At 33.4% G+C, this 19,300-nt stretch overlaps 1 protein-coding gene across 3 annotated transcripts in view; it reads right to left on the bottom strand.

Moving 5' to 3' along the window:
* The window catches only part of Rock1 (Rho associated coiled-coil containing protein kinase 1), a 144,104-nt gene that overhangs the window by 93,743 nt on the left and 31,061 nt on the right, over positions 1-19,300 (bottom strand). For all 3 annotated transcript variants that reach the window (XM_076837385.2, XM_076837387.2, XM_076837388.2), the window contains exon 2: positions 12,930-13,011. In XM_076837385.2, coding sequence (XP_076693500.2) covers positions 12,930-13,011 — 82 coding nt within the window. The remainder of the gene's footprint in view (positions 1-12,929; positions 13,012-19,300) is intronic.

The raw sequence follows: 19,300 nt of genomic DNA, 5'->3' as shown, positions 1-19,300 counted from the left end.
TCTGCTTGGCAATCATATGTTTCTCTAGCCTGTTCACTCTCCCATTCTCCTACACACCATATTTCACATTTTCTTCTTTTCTTTTCATTCCTCCCACAACTCTCCCACTGACCCTCATTCACAGCTAATGTTCTTGTTGATCAGTACAATGAAATAAATGAAACACTCAGAAGAAAAGTGCCACCAACTACTCAATTTCTATCATGTGTATTCATCTATTTGGTCTTTTCACCTTGTACAATAAACTATTTCAATCTTAAGTCAATCCATTCACCTGTGTACTAATGTTAATCTTTTTTTACTAGTTCAGGTCATTCCTCTAGTAATCCTTTCTTTCTCCTGTATCACTAAGATTTCCCCCAACTTTAATCCCACCATGTTGTTTTCTTCCTTACAAATAAACAAAAAAGTTCTTGATCCTATTTCTATCACCAAGTACTATCTCATTAGTCAAGCCCCTAAGTGCAGCAAAATTCCTGAAATGCTGTTTATACTCTGTTCCTAAAACCTTCTTTCCATTTATTACTAAAACCACTTCAGATGAGCTTTGACTCACTTTTCTATCAAAATTGCTTATCAAAGTCACAAACAAGCATTACACTGCTAAAGCCAATGGCCAGTTCTCAATGCTATTTGTGTTACAACAGCTTTAACACAGTTTGATCACTCTCTCCGAGTATATGTTCTTTACTTGACTTCTAGGACGTCACATTCTTTCAATAATACAGTTATGTTTTGGTTTTTCCAACCTAGTTCAATAGCTACTTTTCAGTTGCCTTTGCTGGTTCCTCTTCTTCTCCCATTGTTTTTAATGTCATAGCATCCCAAGTCTTATTCCTTAATAGAGTTTTCTTCTATATCCTCACTTCTTTGATGGACTTAAACCATCTACATTATCAGTCCCTATGTCTCTTTTAATCTCCAGACTTTCGTATTCAACTTTTTTTTTTTTTAAGTTGTCAATGAACCTTTATTTTATTTATTTATTTGTGGTGCTGAGAATCGAACCCAGTGCCTCACACATGCTAGGCAAACGTTCTACCACTGAGCCATCACCCCAGCTCTCCTATTCAACTTCTTTCAAAACATATTCAAAATATATCTTTTTAGAGCTGGGTGTAAACTTAGTGGCTCAAGAGGCTGAGACAGGAGAATCACAATTTGGAGAACAGCCTAAACTTAGTAAGATTCTATCTCACAATAAAAATAATAAAGGTGGGGACTTAGCTTAGTGGTTAAGTGCCCTGGGTTCAGTCCTCAGTACTAGAAAAACAATGTGTGTACACAAACACACATACTTCTTGGGTAATAATTAACTTGAATTTAAAGGGTCCAAAATTAAAGAGATACTCTCACCCAAAACCTCCACATATGACTCCCACACTTGGGCCAAAGACTCAATTTTGCTCCTGGCAATAACCCAGAAGACATTCATTTTGTTTAAATATATTTAGAATGAATAAAGAAATCAAGACAAAGTTACAAATATAAAAAACTGATCACATCATTTAAAAATTCTAGAAAAGTAAAATCCTATATTTCTTATTAACTTTTTCAATACCGTTTTTACTTTTTTTGATAATACTATTTACTTCTTCATGTAAAAACATATAACAACTTTCTAATATTTTTAGAAAGAATAAAAAGGTTCTGGCAAATGAAACTGACCAAATTCAATTGCTATATTTTGTGTGTGTACAAATATGTAATAATGAATTCCACTATTATGTATAATTATAATACACTAATAAAAATTGCTTTTGAAAAAAATTTTAAAAGTCAATTTTTAGGGGGCTTTCTTGACTTTTTTTTTCTCTTACACTTCACATCCAATCTTTCAAGAAAATATGTTGGCTCTCTCATTGAAATATAGCTGGAATCTAAAAACTTTTCACCTTCTGCAACCACATTGTACACCAAGCCACCATTATCTCTTTCTTGTACATGTAAAAAAAAAAATGTAACAAATTAATGCAACAGTCCCTTAACCAATTCCTTGTGTCCACCCTTGCCTCTCAATGGAATTAAGTTTCTAAAACACAGTCAGATCATGACACTTCTCTGCTCAAAACCCTCTAATGTCTTGTCACCTCACCAAAAGCAAAAGCCCAAGATCTTACATCAATATACACGATTCTACATGACCTAGCCTCCCATTTTCTTTTTCTTATCCTCTCTCCACATTCTTACCTCTCTGATATCGTTCTATTCTTTGCTCCCTGTTTAATCCTATTCAGCCACACTGGCTTTCTTGCTATTCCTTAAATAGGCCATGTGCACTCCCTCCCTCAGAGCCCAATGAACAGAGTATGAAAAGGAAAAATAGTAACTTTCCAGGGGAAAAGCTTGACAGATACTACCCTAAACCAAGTTAGGTAAATAAATTATAACACATTATCTGAAATATGATGAAAAGGACACTTCATCTCTGTGGTATTCCCCCCAAAACTCATTACCCTGTCTAATTATAAAAAAACATGAAACCAATTCAAAATCAGAGACACTCTATAATATACCTGAAAAGTAACCTTCAAAATTGTCTAGGTCATAAAAAACAAGAAAGAATGAGCAACACAGACTGGAGGAAATTAAAGGAAAATGATGAGAAAATACAATGCAGTATTCTAGATTGGATTCTGGAACAAAAAAAGAGAGATTACTGGAAAAATTAAAGATACTGGAATAACTTCTCCAGCTAATGTGCCAATATTGATTTCTTAGTTTTGCCAACATACCATGGTTATGTAAGATGTTAACATTAGAAGAAAGGAGGTGAAGGTATCTGTACTATTCTGCAACTTTTCCATAAGTCTAAATTACTACAAACATTTTTAAAAAAAATTTTTTTTAATGAATATATTTAATATTCTTTTCTTAAAGAGAGATAGTCTCACCTGGTCATCCCAGGTGGCCTCAAATTCCTAAGCTCAAGTGACCCTCCTGCCTCAGGCCTCTCAAGTAGCTGGAACTACAGGTATGTGTGTCACCATGCCTGAATTAATGTTTCTTTTTTAAAAACCCATCTGATTTAGTAATTTTTATTGGTAATAATTTCAAACAGACTATTTTTGCAACTTCCTAGGTTATACTGTATAATACAGGTTGAACATTCCTCAAGTGAAAAATCTAAAATTTACTGTGCTCCAAAATCCAAAATTTTTTGAGTGTCAAAATGATGACACAAGTAGAAAACTTCACAATTAACCTCAAGTGACAGCTCAGTCAAATTATAGGTGTACTAATAATATTGTATAAAATTACCTCCAGAGCTCTATGTAAAAGATGGATATGAAACAAGTAAATTTTGAGTGTAGATTTAGGTCCCAGCACCAAGATCTCTAGTAGTATTTATGCAAATATTTAAAAATCTGAAAAAAATTCAAAATTGAAAACACTTCTGGTTCCAGATATTTAAGATAAGGTGTACTTAAGCTGTATATTAGATTTTAAAGCTCCATTAAAAAATTCTGGGGCTGAGGCTGTAGCTCAGTGGCAGAGCACTTGCCTAGCATGTGTTAGGCACTGGGTTTGATCCTCTGCACCACATTTAAAAATAAGGGGCTGAGGATATAGCTCAGTTGGTAGAGTGCTTGCCTCACTTGCACAAGGCACTGGGTTCAATCCTCAGCATCATAAATAAATAAATAAATACTGTCCATCTACAACTATAATTTTTTAATTCTGACTTATATACCACTGTGTGAAAGGCATTTTGGCAACATGTATCAAAATGTAAACAAGGATACAATTTCTAACTCAGCAAATCTTTAAATTTATTCAAAAGAAAGAATAAACAGGTATAACAAATTGTACATACTTGTTTATCACATTCTTGCATTTATAGTGTAAGTATATATTAATAATTCGCTATTTTTAATAGTGAAGAAATAGAAAAACTGAAGTGTTCACCATTACAAATTTTTTTAAGTTATGGTACATCCATGCAATTGAATAAATATATATATGTATGTGTGTGTGTGTGTGTGTGTGTGTGTGTGTGTATATATATATATATAAAATATATCTTAAGAATGTGTTATCTAGGGGCTGGAGTTGTGGCTCGGTGGCAGAGTGCTTGCCTAGCACATGTGAGGCACTAGATTCTATCCTCAGCACCACATAAAAATAAATAAATAAAGGCATGCTGTCCATCTAAAATTAAAAAAAAAAAATTTAAAAAGAATGTGTTATTTATATTTATTGGCAGAAAGATATTCACAATTTTTTTTTTTTTTTTTTTTTTTTTACTGAGCACACTGGTTAGCTGACCAAATTCCCCTTTGATTTTTATGTAGGATGTTCTAACTTTCTGATCCAATGATATGTATGTGCTAAGATGTACATTCCTGGGTAATCACAGAGATGTTTTATAGTTCATATTTCCTTAGGTAAAACTGTTAAGTTATGATTATGATTACAGTTTTAAAATACAGTGTTCAGCTGCCTTCCAAAATGACTGTACCAATTTCCACTCTCACTTATATTCATCAATCCTAGAAATTATTTCTATTTTTCAAAAGTTGGAGAGAAAAAAAAAACTTTTCCATAATTAAACTTCTGATATGACAAAATCTGTCAATATTTCTGTAGTTTCTAGTTCCAGTATTCTGCTTTAAAAAAAAAAAGGCATTCCCTACTTTGAGGTTGATTATAAACATAATTACCTGTAATTTTATCTAGTACTTTGTCTTTTCATTTATATATGTTGTAAAATAGGCACTGGGTTTCATTTTCTCTCCCAGTGGAATATGGTCTCAATAAAAATTATTGAATAACCTACCTTTTCCCCAATGACTTACATGCTATATTAAGCTTATACTGAATTTGTGACGCTAGGGATTGAAGACAAGGGCCTTGTGCATGCTCAGCACTGAGCCACATCTAAGCTCCTAAGCTTACACTGAATTTTCATATAATAAAAAAGTATGTTTCTAGACTCTATGATGATCTACTTGTCTTATGTCCTTCAACAAAGTATTATTTTTCTTATAACCCAGTACATAGTTTGAAAAGATAATCCCAATATTATTAGGATAATTCTGCCTCTCTCTGAAATGCAGACACATTACCACTTAAGTGTTAGACTCACTAAACTATGCAAGTCATTTACATATTTAAAAGAGAAAAAAATTCTGCTAAGGATACTGTCCCATATGAATGCCTGGAATGTACCTTAATTCCTAGCTGTGTAGAAGAAAGTTCCTTTGTTTGTTTTTTACAATGCTGGGGATTGAAACTCCAGACCTTGTGCATGCTGGGCAAGGGCTCTACCACTACCACTGAGCCATAACCTCAATCCCAAGAAAGTTTCTAATGCTACTACCAAATGGTAGTTCTACACTTTTAAAAAATCACTTGAAAAATTTTAAAATACAATTGTACACTAATCATAATATACTATCAATATAATCTATATCCTCCTCTTAAAAAACTTACACTTTTTAAAGTGTAAGTACTTTAAAAGTAAATAATATATAAAAGACAGTACATACATTTTGCTGTTGTTTTAGAACTTTTGTTCATTGGAATCCCCCAGAAAAGTGAGGACTTCAAGTTACATCTAACTTTATATTCATAGTCCATGAAAAGCAAATTTAATTTTCTTACAGCTAAAATAGCACTCATCTTTAATATTGTATGATTTTACTAATGTGACGAGTCAAAAACATGAAAATGAGAGCTCTTCTACAAGTCATAATAACTTTTCATGTTTTCTTTAAATTACTATAGGATACAAGAAAAATTTCCCCTTATATTGAGTAATATGTGCCATTTCCTTCACAAAAAGGTTGGGAGTGAGATTTGACATTTACAATTTAAAAAAATATACTGTGACACCAATATAGATAACTGTGCAAGGGCAAAAGTAGATGGATGGAAGGCTTTTATAATCATTTAATTGAAAATAATGAAATCTGGACAAGAGTGGTTGTGATGGAAAATAAAATTCAAGTCTTTGAAGTCTTACAGAAATTTTAAAATATGCATTTATTAGTCTTTCTTTCACTTCCTATAATCAGACCATTTACCTATCTTTAAATTAATTTTCTGGCAACTAGACCAATCTCCAAAGTTTTTCTATAAACTTTCATATCAGCATGTTAATTCAGTATTCTGGGTGGAATCTGCACTGAATTGGGGGTATAAAATAATTTTAAATGCTCAATGTTTTTTTCATTTCCTGAACAACTTTTCTTCAAAGTTTTAAAAACTCATAAGAATAATGAAAACAAAACTTGACAAAGTAATTCTTTTTTATTATCCAATACTAACTCAAAACTCCAACATACCATGTCAGTCTCATCTTCTACCATCTGTCCTTCTCATCCTTTTTCCCTCTCATCATAAACTAAAATTAATTTATATCAAACTCTTAGTTAATCAAAAGATATCTGTTCCCTCACTGCCTGAACTGATAAGATTCCTCAACTGATAATTCTAGCCCACACTTTAAGACTCAACTAGAATATTACTTTTCTATGAAGACTTTTGGGTCTTTTATTTGTTTGGTTTTTGTTACCAGGGATTGAACCCAGAGGCACTTACCACTGAGCAACATCCCCAGACTTTTTTATTTTGAGACAGGGTCTCATTAAGTTGCTGAGGGCCCTGCTATATAGCTGAGGTTGGCCTTGAATTTGTGGTGCTCCTGCTTCAGTACCCCAAAATTTATCATGTCTTTGTGGTCAAAATCCTTTCAAAATCCTTATTCAGGCTTTTTGAAATATATATCTATACATCTATCTATCTATCTATCTATCTATCTATCTATCTATCTATCCTCACCCTACTACTGCAAGAGAACACCAGAATTTATTTCTCCTATTTTACTATAGCTTGATACCTATAGACAAATTTTCCCCTCCCTCCCTTCATCCTACTCTCTTCAAGTCTCTGGTAACCACTATTCTCTCTTAACTTCTGAGATAACTTTATATTTGTGAGATCATGTGATATTTATCTTTCCCTGACTGGCTTACTTTACTTGGCGTAAGGATCTCCAATTTCATCCATACTGTCACAAATGACAGGATTCCATCCTTTTTACAGATGAAATGTACTCCAATGTATATATGGAGAGACCATTTTTTAATCCATTCATTAGTTGATGGATATTGAGGTTGATTCCACATCCTATCTCTTGTGAATAGTGCTACAATAAACACAGGACTACAGATGTCTCTACAACATAATGATTTCATTTGCTTTGAATCCATGAGTGGTATAATTGTATTATACTAGTTTTACTTAATAGTTTTACTTAATAGCTGTAATTTACATTCCCACCAACAAAGTATAAGGGTTCCATTTTCTCCGAACCTCACCAATACTTTTCTTTTGTCCTTCTGATAATAGCCATTCTAACTGAAGAAAAGTGATATCTTATTTTGATTTGATTTATATTTCCCTAATGATGATTAACGATATTGATCATTTTTTCAGATATGTTGGCCCTTTGTATGTCTTTTTTTGAGAAAGGTCAACTTAGTTCTATTGCTCATATCTTAATCAGATCGCTATTTTGCTACTTAATTTTTTTAGTTCCTTATGTATTCTTACTAACCCCTTAACAGATGTATAGTTTGTAAAGTTTTCTCCATTCTGTGGGTTGCCTCTTCACTCTGATTGTTTCCTTTGATACACTGAAGCTTTTTAGTTTGATAAAATCCCATTTATCTACTTTTGTTTTTCTTTCCTGTGCTTCTACAGTCTTATCCAAAAAATCCTTGCCTATTCTAATATCATGAAGTGTTTCCCTTGTATTTGCTCCTAGCAATTCAGCTTCTGATCTTACAGTTTTAAATCCATTTTGAGTTGAGTTTTGTAACTGGTGAGAAGTGGGGGTTGTTATGGTTTGGATTTACAATGCCACCACCCCCACGGCCAGAAAAAAAAAAAAAAAACTTATGTGTTAGGCAACACATCAATGTTCAGCGTTAAATGATTAGATTATGAGAGCTGTCACCTCACTGCTGAATTAATCCATTAGTAACAACCTAAATGGACTCCTGGGTGGTAAATCTAAGGGAGGTGGGGCATGTGTCTAAAGGAAGCAGGTCACTCCTTCACTGTGTTCTGGCTGCTATACACTGAGTTTTCCTCTGCCACATCCTTCTGCCATGATGTGGCATAAGGTCTGTCTCACCTAAGCTCAGAGTCAGCCAGCCATGGACTGAACCTTTGATATTGTGAGCCCAGAATACATCTACCCTCCTCTATGTTGTTCTTATCAGATATTTTGGTCACAGAGACAAAAAGCTGACTAACCCAAAGGTCAAGTTTCATTCTTTTGCATATGGATATCCAATTAAGCAGCAGCATTCACTGAAGAGACTGTCTTTTCTCCAAATTGTGTTCTTCGCACCTTTGTCAAAAATCAGCTGGCTATACAAGGGTGGGTTTATTTCTAGTATCTCTGTTCTGTTCCACTGGCCTACGTGTCTATTTTTATGCCAATACCATACTGCTTTCATTACTCCAACTTGGTAGTATAGTCTTTGAGGTTGGGGTAGTGTTACCTTCTGCTGTATTGTTTTTGCTTAAGACTGCTTTATCTTATCAGGGATTTTGTGGTTCTATAAGAATTTTTAGGATTTCCCTCCCTTGGTCTGTAAAGAATATAACTGGTATATGATTGGATTTTCATTGAATCTGTAGATCAATTTGGAAAGTATGAAGATTTTTAACAATATTGATTTTCCAATTCATAAACACAGGATGTGTTTCTATTTTAGTGCTCCTCCTCAATTTCTTTCATCAATGCTTTATGGTTTTCCTTGTAGAGCTCTATCACCTCTTTGTTTAAATTTACTCATAGGCATTGTATTTTAAAGAGATCAATTTTATCCCATATTCCAAGTGTATTCTTAGATCACTATATCTGATACCTGTCAGCAAAAAGCAATTAGTGTTGAGCATGGTGACATATGCCTGTAATACCAGCAATTGAGGAAGATGAGGCAGCCTCAATTACTTAGCCAGATCCTGTCTCAAAATCAACTAATAAAAAGGAGGATGTGTCTCAGTGGTCAAGAACCCCTGAGTACAATCTCCAGTACCAAAAAAAAAAAAAAAAAATTAGAAACAAAACACCAACCTTTAATAATTTTGATGTGAACTAGGAGTACCTAAATGAATTTCAGCAGTAAATGAAATACTATCCTATGAAAATCTATTATGCTATATAAAATATTACATAAACATGTCAGGAATTGAAGATGAATGTTATAATTATATTGAAAAATAAGTTTACTTTTAACATGTTTTTTCACCTTGTTTTTTGTTCATGTTTGCTTATTTTATTATTTCACATTACATGTTGTTTTATTTCAAACAACTTGTAAACATTCTTTCTTGAAATAACATGTTGATTTAGAATTAAGTTCATTATTAAATGAGCATTAAAATCATGTTTCTTTTTAAAAGTTGGGTTTATTAATGTATAACAGAGTGTTTCTTGTTGGATGTAGAGTTCAATGAGTTTTGAACAATACTAGGTTTGTGTAATCATCACCACAAAGAAGTTAAAGAATTCCAAAATTTCTTCATACCCCTTTTCTATTCAGTTTTTCATGTTTTTTAGTCATTTCTACAGTCTTATTCCAGGCCTAGGCAACTTCTCATAATTTCAATCTCAAAAGTCTGACATTTCTAGAATTTTCCACAAATGGAATTATACAGTAAATTCCCCCCCAAACCTTTTTTTTTTTTTTTTTTTTTGCTGTGCTGGGGGTTGAATTTAGCACCTTGTAAATGCTAGGCAAGCATTCTATTACCAAGCTACATACCCAGCTCGAAGGCAGTCTTTGACCCTGGCTTTTCTCATTTGGCAGAATATTTCTCTAAGATTTACTGATAGGATTGTCCATGTCAGTAATTTGCTCCTTTTTATTGTTAAGAATATTCTACTATGTGGCTATCACAAATTGTCATCCGTTGAACAGTTAATGGGCACCTGAGTTGCTTCCAGTTTTCAGCGTTTACAAACAAAGCTGCCTTTAATATTCTTTGTGCCTTAAATAGGTCTTTGTGTAGACATATACTGTCATTTCTTTTGAATAAATACCTAGGAGTAGGACTCCTGAGTCATATAGTTGGGTGCATGCATAACTCCAACTCTTTCAAAGTGCTTTATCATTTATAAACCAGCCAGCAAAATATCAGAGTTCCAACCTCCATGTTCTCATAAATACTTATCATTTTTTTTAAAGATTATAATCATTCCTATGGTATGGTATTGTATCTTACTGTGGCCATAATTCGTAACTTTCTTCATTTTTGGGGGGGGTACCTAGGGGCACTCAACCACTGAACCACATCCCCAGCCCTATTTTGTGTTTTATTTAGAGACAGGGTCTCACTGAGCTGTTTAGCACCTCACTGTTGCTGAGGCTCACTTTGAACTCGAAATCCCCACGCCTTAGCGTCCAACTGATGAGATTACAGGAGTGCACCACCACACCCAGCCATAATCCCTAATTTTCTACTGACCATGTAGAATAGTTTTCCATATGCTTATTGGCCATCTTCATATCTTCTTTGGAAAAAAATCCATTTAAATTATCTGTCCAGTTTTTAACTGTATTTTTATTACTGAGTAAGACTTTATATATTCTGGATATCAGCCCTTTGTCAAATAAACGATTTGCTAATATTTCTTTTCATTTTATGGGTTGTCTTTTCACTTTGATAGTTTTTTAATTTTTTTTTTCAATTGCAGTCGGACACAATACATTTATTTATTTATTTAGGTGCTGAGGATCGAACTCCTCGCATGTTCTTACCGCTGAGCCACAACCCAGCCCCTGATAGTGTTCTTGAAAACAAAATTTTTAGTTTTGATGATGTTTAATTTATCAATTTTCCTTGTAATTTTGATATTTTATCTAAGAAACAACTGCTTAATCCAAGATCATGAAGATTTATACCTGTTTTCTTCTGAGAGTTTTATAGTCGTAGCTCTTTTTTATAAATTAATTTTTGTATATAGTATGAAGTAGGAGTCCCACCTTCATTTTCTTACATACAAGGATATCCAGTTGCCTGAGTACCATTTGTTGAGGATACTATCTATCTATCTTTCACATGTTTGCAACTATTTTCTCCCAGCCTATGGTTTATCTTTTCACTTAGTTTCTCTTTTGCTTGTGTGTTCGTTTGCTGATTTTTGTGGTATTGAGGACTGAACCCAGGGACACTGAGTTAGATTCCCAACCCCTTTACATTTCTTAGAGACAGGGTCTCACTAAATTGCCCACACTGCCTCAAACTTATCTTTCTGTTTTAGCCTCCCAAATTGTTAGGATTACAGCTGTGCACCACTATGCCTGGCAATCTGAGTACTTTTGACATTTTAATACTAATCTCTCTTTTCCTTCCATTCTCTTTTATTTAGATCTTGTCTAATTTATGTCTGCAACATTGTGTAGTTCTTAGTATATAGATAGGTCTCACACATTACTTTGTCAAATATACCCCCCAAAATTAAGATAGCATATATTCCAATTCTTGCCACACAACTTTTACAAAATTATACCCCACTCTTGGCACCATCTTGTCTACCATCAAATAACAAAGTGTATTTCTCCATCTTCTTAGTTCTTTCACAACATATTATCAAGTAGGGAGGTAAACAAATGTAAACATTAAAAGAACTGTACTGTTATTTCAGTAGAATGTGAGAAATTATTAAAAGTTTTATACTTAAAAAGTTCCCAATTCAGAAGCTGGTACCATATTCTAAAATAAAATTGAGACTGAATTTTTTTTAAAAGCAGAAATTGGAAGAACATAAAATTGGTAAAAAAAAAAAAAATTCTGTGGCAAGATAACAAAATATAGAAATGATAAAAGTAAATTACAACAAAGTAAAATAATATGACTATTTATTAAGATAAAACTTTTGTAATAAAACATATGTAATCAAAATGGAAAGATAACAACAAAACAAACCCAATCTAAATGCAGTAATATGTATGGTTTAGGAACAGAAATAAATTAGTAAAGGAGGATTTTATGATCTAGTTCTTATTACTAGTTCCTTATGATTAAAAGTTTGAAACTATTTTAAGTCATGTAATCATATTTTAAATTTTAATATGAAAATCCAAAATGGAATCTCTAGGAAAAAAATTTATAGGGGCTGGGGTTGTGGCTCAGTGGTAGAGTGCTTTGTCTGGCATGCGTGAGGCACTGGGTTCGATTCTCAGAACCATATACAAATAAGCAAAATAAAGGCCAACAGCAACTAAAAAATATTTTTTAACAAATTTTATGAAACTTAAATATAAAACAATTTTCATGGACAAAATCCTCATATCTTAAGAGTTTTTCATGTCATTTATTTATTTATTTTTACCTGCGAGTTTTCAAATAATGAATTCATTTATAAAAGAAAAATATGAAAAAGATACAAAACAAAATACAACATATAATTGAAACACAGTGTGTGTGTGTGTGCGCGTGTGAGCGTGAGCACGCGCGCTGGGGGTAGGGCCGCAACTGGGGATAGAACTCAGGGACACTCAACCACTGAGCCACATCACATTCCTAGTCCTTATTTGTATTTTACTTAGAGACAGGGTCTCACTGAGTAATTTAGTACCTCACTGTTGCTTAGACTGGCTTTGAACTTGCAATCCTCCTGTCTCAGCCTCCAGAGCCCGTGCCCAGCTTATATATGCACTTTTTAACATACTTATTTCTGCTATTTATTTTTCATCCACTTCTCTGAAAATTACTTTGTAGATTTTTCCACTAGACATTCAAACTAGCTAATAAAGTTTCTTTCACATTTTCTACTAATATTATGCAGGAATTATTGATAAAATAACCAAAAAATATAAGGAAAAAAAGAAAGCATTAAATTATTTAAATTAAGATGTAGTTATATACAATCTGCCATTGACCTCCACAAAAAAATTACTTACATCTGCTTAAAAAGTTGTCAATATTTTTGTTTTTTCTTAAGGCAGGAAAATCCAAATCATATACCAAAGCATCCAATCCATCCTAAAGAAACAAAAAAACAGTTAGTTTTTTTTGATCACATTAGAGAATTTTGCTTTTTTAAGATTAAAGAATAGAAGCTACACTTAATATTTAATTTCCCATCTCTAATATATCTTGTGTTTTATTTAACACAAGATTTTTACACCCTTTTACAGGTTAGTGAGTAATGAAAATAGATAAAAGCTGTTTTTATTTCATATGTAGATTTTCCACTTTCTAAACCAGCCAGGCACAGGAACAGGAAAATCACCACAGATGAGCAGCAGGTGATTTTAATTCATGCATTTTTCTCCACATAAGGGCATGACGTTTTACATTTTACCTCCTCTTTATTTTCATTTCACAAGTATACATCAAAAACCTACATTTCTCACTACAAATATTTTACAAGGTAATAGCTAAATAGTTAATGAAGCATGAAGTTTAGTATAAATTCCACATAATCCCAAACACAAGTTATATACACATATTTAATTCTAAAAATGTATTAAGTTTTCATAGAGTTCTTTCTTTCTTTCTTTCTTTAAAGCACTTTCTAGGGCAACCAGTAGTAAAGGACAAGCATGAACGTTTGCTTTTCAGTGGATATTTACTAACCAAGTACCAGGGAACTGTGAAGGTGTACCAGTCAGTGTTGGAATGGAAAGGCACTTATTCAGACTATACATCCTGCCATGTGGCAGAAGCAGGAAGAACATTCAGGTAATTCTAACCTATCTCCATTACAAAGTGTCACCCTCTGGTAAATGTGGTTTGTTTAACAATGATGTATAATGATGAAGAATGAGTTGAGTCACGCTTAAAAAGAATCACTTGCAGAGTTGTTGAAAAATTTGAGCATTAAAAAAAAAAGCACTTGCTTTTTAAAGGAAAAAATAGTGTATTCACATGCTACTGCTGGGAGGTCAAGTCACATAACCTTTCTGAGCCTCAGTTTTCTTTATTGAAAAATGAGGATAATGAACACCTATCTGCAACTCATATAATAAATTTGTGACAAGAAAGCAAAGTAAGAGAAATGTTTAGCCCTTAATAATACCACTTCTCTATTTCTGTAGCTGACACCAGAAAGCTCTACAAGTTAGTCTCCCTGTTGATAGAAACGACATTAAAAAAAAAAAAAATAAAAAAAAAAACACCTTCTAATCATACGGTCGGTCATAAAACCTTAAGAGTAAATCTTAGATTATGATGTCAAAAATCTTGGTCAATGCAGTAATCCCATCTGGCTTATTTTGGTCATAGTATTTGATTATGTATTTGTCAATGAAAGACTAGCTGACTCCACTAATTGCTTATGATCACTATGTGTTTGGACCTATCACTGTATGCTTTAATTTTATAGTAATATGAGATAGTCTATTGCTTTTTAAGTATCATCCATATGCAAAAATCACATACCTCTTATCAGAGAGAGAAAACTGGCAAGAAGGTATTCTAGCATAATTTAAAGCATATTCCAACTGAGGCTAAGGGAGTGAAGACACTAGAATGAGGCACAGAGGTGCAAGCTTCCCCTTTAATGCAGAGAAGAAGTTTACAATATAAGCCATGTGCATACCCAACCATAAATTGGGGCAAGGAATCCGGACTTTCACTCAATGTTCTAAATTCTGTAACAAAATACTTCTGCATTTCCTAAAGTTAAAATTTTGATAAAGGGATTCAGGATCTTAAAAGAAATTAACAGTCTTCCAAGTGCAAAACTGACAAGGAATGACAGCTTAAGTATGTAGTCTTACTTCTCCTTCATTAAATTTCATGATTTAGAAATGAAGCAAAGCTACAATCTACTTTCACAACATGTTTATCATCTAGCTTAATCATAAATTTAAGAATGCAGAGGAGACTGGGCACAGTGGCACATGCTTATAATCGCAATGGCTCGGGAGGCGGAGGCAGGCAGATCAGTAGCTCAAAGCCAGCCCCCAAAACTTAGCAAAGCCCTAAGCAACTCAACACAACCCTGTCTCTAAATAAGATATATTAAAGGGGGAGAGGGGGCTGGCGATGAGGCTGAGTGGTTAAGTGCCTTTGGCTTCAATTCCCAGTACCCCCCCCAAAAAAAAAGAATGTAGAGGACAGCATATATAAAAAAGGGACCAATCAATGCTAAAGAATTACAATAATTAAATTCTTTGCTACTAATAGTATACCAGTTATAGAAGTAATATTTTAAAAGAAGCTAGTCATGTAGAAAAGCATTTTCTCATATATATACAAAGGCATGCATAACTAATTGCAAGTATAACATTGTCCAAGATTATCTTTAAAGTATGAACATTTCTTATGTCCTGAGAAGCACTGATATGTGTCGGGGTAACTGGTCTATCTCAGAACAGGCTGTAAAAGGTAAAAGAAAAAAAGCTGTAAAAGGTAAAAGTAAAAGGTAGAAGAAAATTATTCACCTGAACACTTGTAAAAACCTTAGTTTTACAAGATACTCTTACAAAAATAAGAGTCCTATATAAAATACCACTTCAGATTAGATCTATTAAAAAATAACATGTTATTATAAGGCAAGAGAACATAAAAATCATAGAAAAATGGTATGTTATATACATATATGAAATATTCATTTTTAGGTAAATTTTCAAAATCTAAGTGTTTATTATTCTAAACCTAACAGACATATTTGGGGAGAAATTACCCTGAAAAATACCAGAGCTTTTGAAAACCAAGTTATTTCTAAACTAGACTGAACACTGCTACTAAAAGAATGATACCAAACTTTGATGACAGAGGATATACTATTTAAAGAAAATGTTTAGTATTATGAAGTAGAATGTTTTCAGTAAATCCCTTCACTAGTAAAAAAATAAGAAATTCTCAAAATTAAACACTAACATGAAAATGAAAACAGAACTGCCTTAGAAAATTTTAACAAACTAAATACAATTAAAATGTGTTTAATAAGTATCACATTACTGGATTCATCACCTTGCTGTATTCATATCAATCAGGGCAATTATAATGAAAAAAAAAAAAACTGTTCCAAGTTACTCAGACCACCAAATAATGGCTTTTCCCAATTAGTCTCCAACAATGCCCTTGCAGTATCATTTTCTCTGCATTCATATAGCTAGGCTTGAGCTACAGAGTACAGTAATTTCCCAAATAAGCCTTACTCGCTCTATCCCATTGCCTTTGCACCTGCTCTAGTCTCCAGCTGGAATGTGAACACTCATATTCAGACTGCCTCAAATATCCATTACTTTTTGCTGCCTTCCCAAAGATCCTGCTATGTTAATAAAGACTTCCTTTGTTTTCCCTATTATAAGAATTGTTACATTTAAATACTATATTATAATTATTTATTTACAAATCAGTCTCCTCTTTTGTAGGAAACAGAAAAAAATAATAAACTTCTCAGGGAGTTCACAAGTAGGTAGAAAAAGAAAATAGAAAATACAAGATATCAAGTATTATAAGTAGGTCCTACATAAACAAAGAAAAGACTGTCTGATCTTTGGGGCTTTAGAGAGGACATAAATTTGGGCTGAATCTTGAAGAATAAAACTTGGAATAAGATGGAGGTGGGTCAAAGCAATCAAAAAAGAGAGGAAAAAAAGGAGAAGTTAGAGAATAAAAATAGAATGTTCTAGATTGGGAAGAGTAAGAAGGAAGTTCAAGAAACAAAAAAATGAAGACAGGTTAAGGAATGTTAAAGGTATGACATACCAGGCCAAGAATTTGGGTATTTACCTTTGGATATCCATTTGAAAACAGAGGGGGGGGGTGTGACATACTGGTTTTTATTTTAATAAAGTCTGGCAATGAAAAAGCTGGCAAATTAGATCCAGAAGAAACTGGAAGAAAGTGGAACAATTTAGAAGGATGATGTGGCAATTCAAGAAAAAGAGAATAAAAGACTGAACTAAACTGGGGAAATGGGAATGGAGCCCTAGAAGCAAAAGAACCTGATCAATGACTAACTGAAGGAGGAACAGGAAGGGTTAAGAATGATTATATCTTCTAATTTATATGAGTAGACAGTGACTTCATTAACCAAGGCAGAAAATGTAAGTTGGAAAGATAAATGCTTTAGACATAATAAATCTGAAGTCCCCATGGGACATCATTTTAAAGATAACTATTGCAGTTGAAAATATGAGTTTGACTTCAACTAAGAGACTGGGACTATTATATACACTTGGGAGTCACGAGAGCACACTTAATCCATGAGAACAGATGCAGTTACCCAACAAGAGCAAACAGAATGAAGAAAAGAACCTTGGAAAACATTGACATTTGAGAGGTAAGCTGGGCAAAAAAAATGTGCAAGGAGCACGCAGGAAAAAAGGGAAGACAAAAAATCACATCAGTAAAGCTGAGGTAACTCCTGGAAGAAACTTAAGAATGACTAAAATGCAAGAGAAAGGTCAAATAGAATGAAGAATGCAAGAAAAGCCAAATCACTTGTAATTAAAATTACACTAATGACAGCTACACAACCATATAAATGACTTAATGCCACTAAACTATGTACTTTTTAGAATTAGTTAAGTGTTAAGTTTTGTTATCTATATTTCTCTTTTTTAAGTCACTATCAGATGTCAGAAAAGTGGTAGACTAGCAAGCTCCAAGCTCTCTTTCCCTAACAAAACATTACATTCTGACTCTCTCTTTCCCACACAAGCGCGTGTTTGCATGTGTGCGTGTGCACACACGCGTGCGCACACACACACACAAACACACACACATAAACACTCCCCAACCAGAGCTATTTGAACCAATTTTTATATAATATTTTTATACCTTCATTTTATTTATTTTTATGTGGTGCTGAGGCTCAAACCCAGCACTTTGCACATGCTAGGCAATCTCTCTACTGCTGAGCCACAACCCCACACCTATTTGAACCAATTTTATAGAAGCTCTGGGAAAACTAAGGATTACAGCAAAAAAGCAAAAGTACAATCAATTAAGTCATCTTTAAAATGATTGTCAGTTTACTTTTTGTTCCACTCCAATGTAGAGAAGTATAGTCATAGTCTTGAGCTGCCAGCAGACTGGTTTCTATCCCTGCCCCCCATACCTTGACCCCCCAGAAAGCAAAGTAAAACTGTACTGTATTTACCATTTTAACCTATCTGGGAGATACTGAAGGAAGTAACTACAAAACTGACAACTAAACCAGAAGATGAAGGATTGCAGACACAATGTATACAACAGACCATCTAGTACCAGAGAAGAAGCTAGAGTGAGACTCACCAGGAATGAGTAGAAAAATAGCAAGTAGAAAGTCACCTGCATGCTCAGGCAAAAAAAAATAAATAAGCATGTTGAAAAAAAAAATGCTGAAAAGACCCTAAGCTTTTACCTTAGATTGATTCTGAAACTCAGAGGAAACCTAGTTAAGTGGTGAAGGAATACCCCTGCAAAAACCAAATCTGCAAAGACTAAAAGAGATGAGAGTCTCATTCTCCCTCCACCCCACCCCTCTAGGTAAGGTTTTCTTGGTGTATGTTTGCACATCTGAAATTCAAAGAAATTTCTGTCCAAACATTAGGTGAATACAAACCAGAAGGAGAGAGACTTCAGTAATCACCAATAAGGAATAATCTAACAAAAAAAAAACAAAAACAAAAAAAACATGGAAAACTTTCGAATAGATACAATATCAATGATAAAGCACATCACCCAACAAATTCTGGAAAAGAAAACATGTCTGATTTCCAAAGTTAATACAATAAAACAGTTAAGTGACTAATTTTCAATTTTAAAAAAGTTACAAGATCCACAAAGAAAAATATAGCTCATCTAGAGAAATAAAATAAATGAACAGAAACAATCCCCAAGGAAGCCTATACACTGGACTTACTAAACAAAGACTTCAAGAATTGTTTTAAATTACATTTGAAGAGCTAAAAGAAACAGAACTATAGGAAAACTATATATGAGCAAACTGAGAACATCACCAAAAAAGAAATTACAAAGGTACCAAACACAAATTCTGTCACTAAAAAGTCATTAAATATAAATGGACTAAGCTCTCAAAACAAAAGACAGAGACTGACAAAGTAAATTTTAAATACACACACACACACACACACACACACACACACATATCAATCCATCTATATACTGTCTTCAGCACAGGTGCTTCAGATCTAAAGACATAAATTAAAAGTTAAAAAAGAAAGATATCCCAAGTACATGTTAAGAAAGACAAGAAAAAAAGAACTGAATTGGATAAAGTAGTATCAGAAAAAAACAGATTTTTGGTTTAAAATGGGGGGGGGTGCTAAAAGAAGCAAGGAAGTATGTACCGATAAAAGGGTCAATT

Source organism: Callospermophilus lateralis, chromosome 17 (assembly GCF_048772815.1).
Source record: "Callospermophilus lateralis isolate mCalLat2 chromosome 17, mCalLat2.hap1, whole genome shotgun sequence".
NCBI lineage: Eukaryota > Metazoa > Chordata > Mammalia > Rodentia > Sciuridae > Callospermophilus > Callospermophilus lateralis.
The sequence above is the reverse complement of the archived record's forward strand: the minus strand, read 5'-3'. Positions and strand labels throughout refer to the sequence as shown.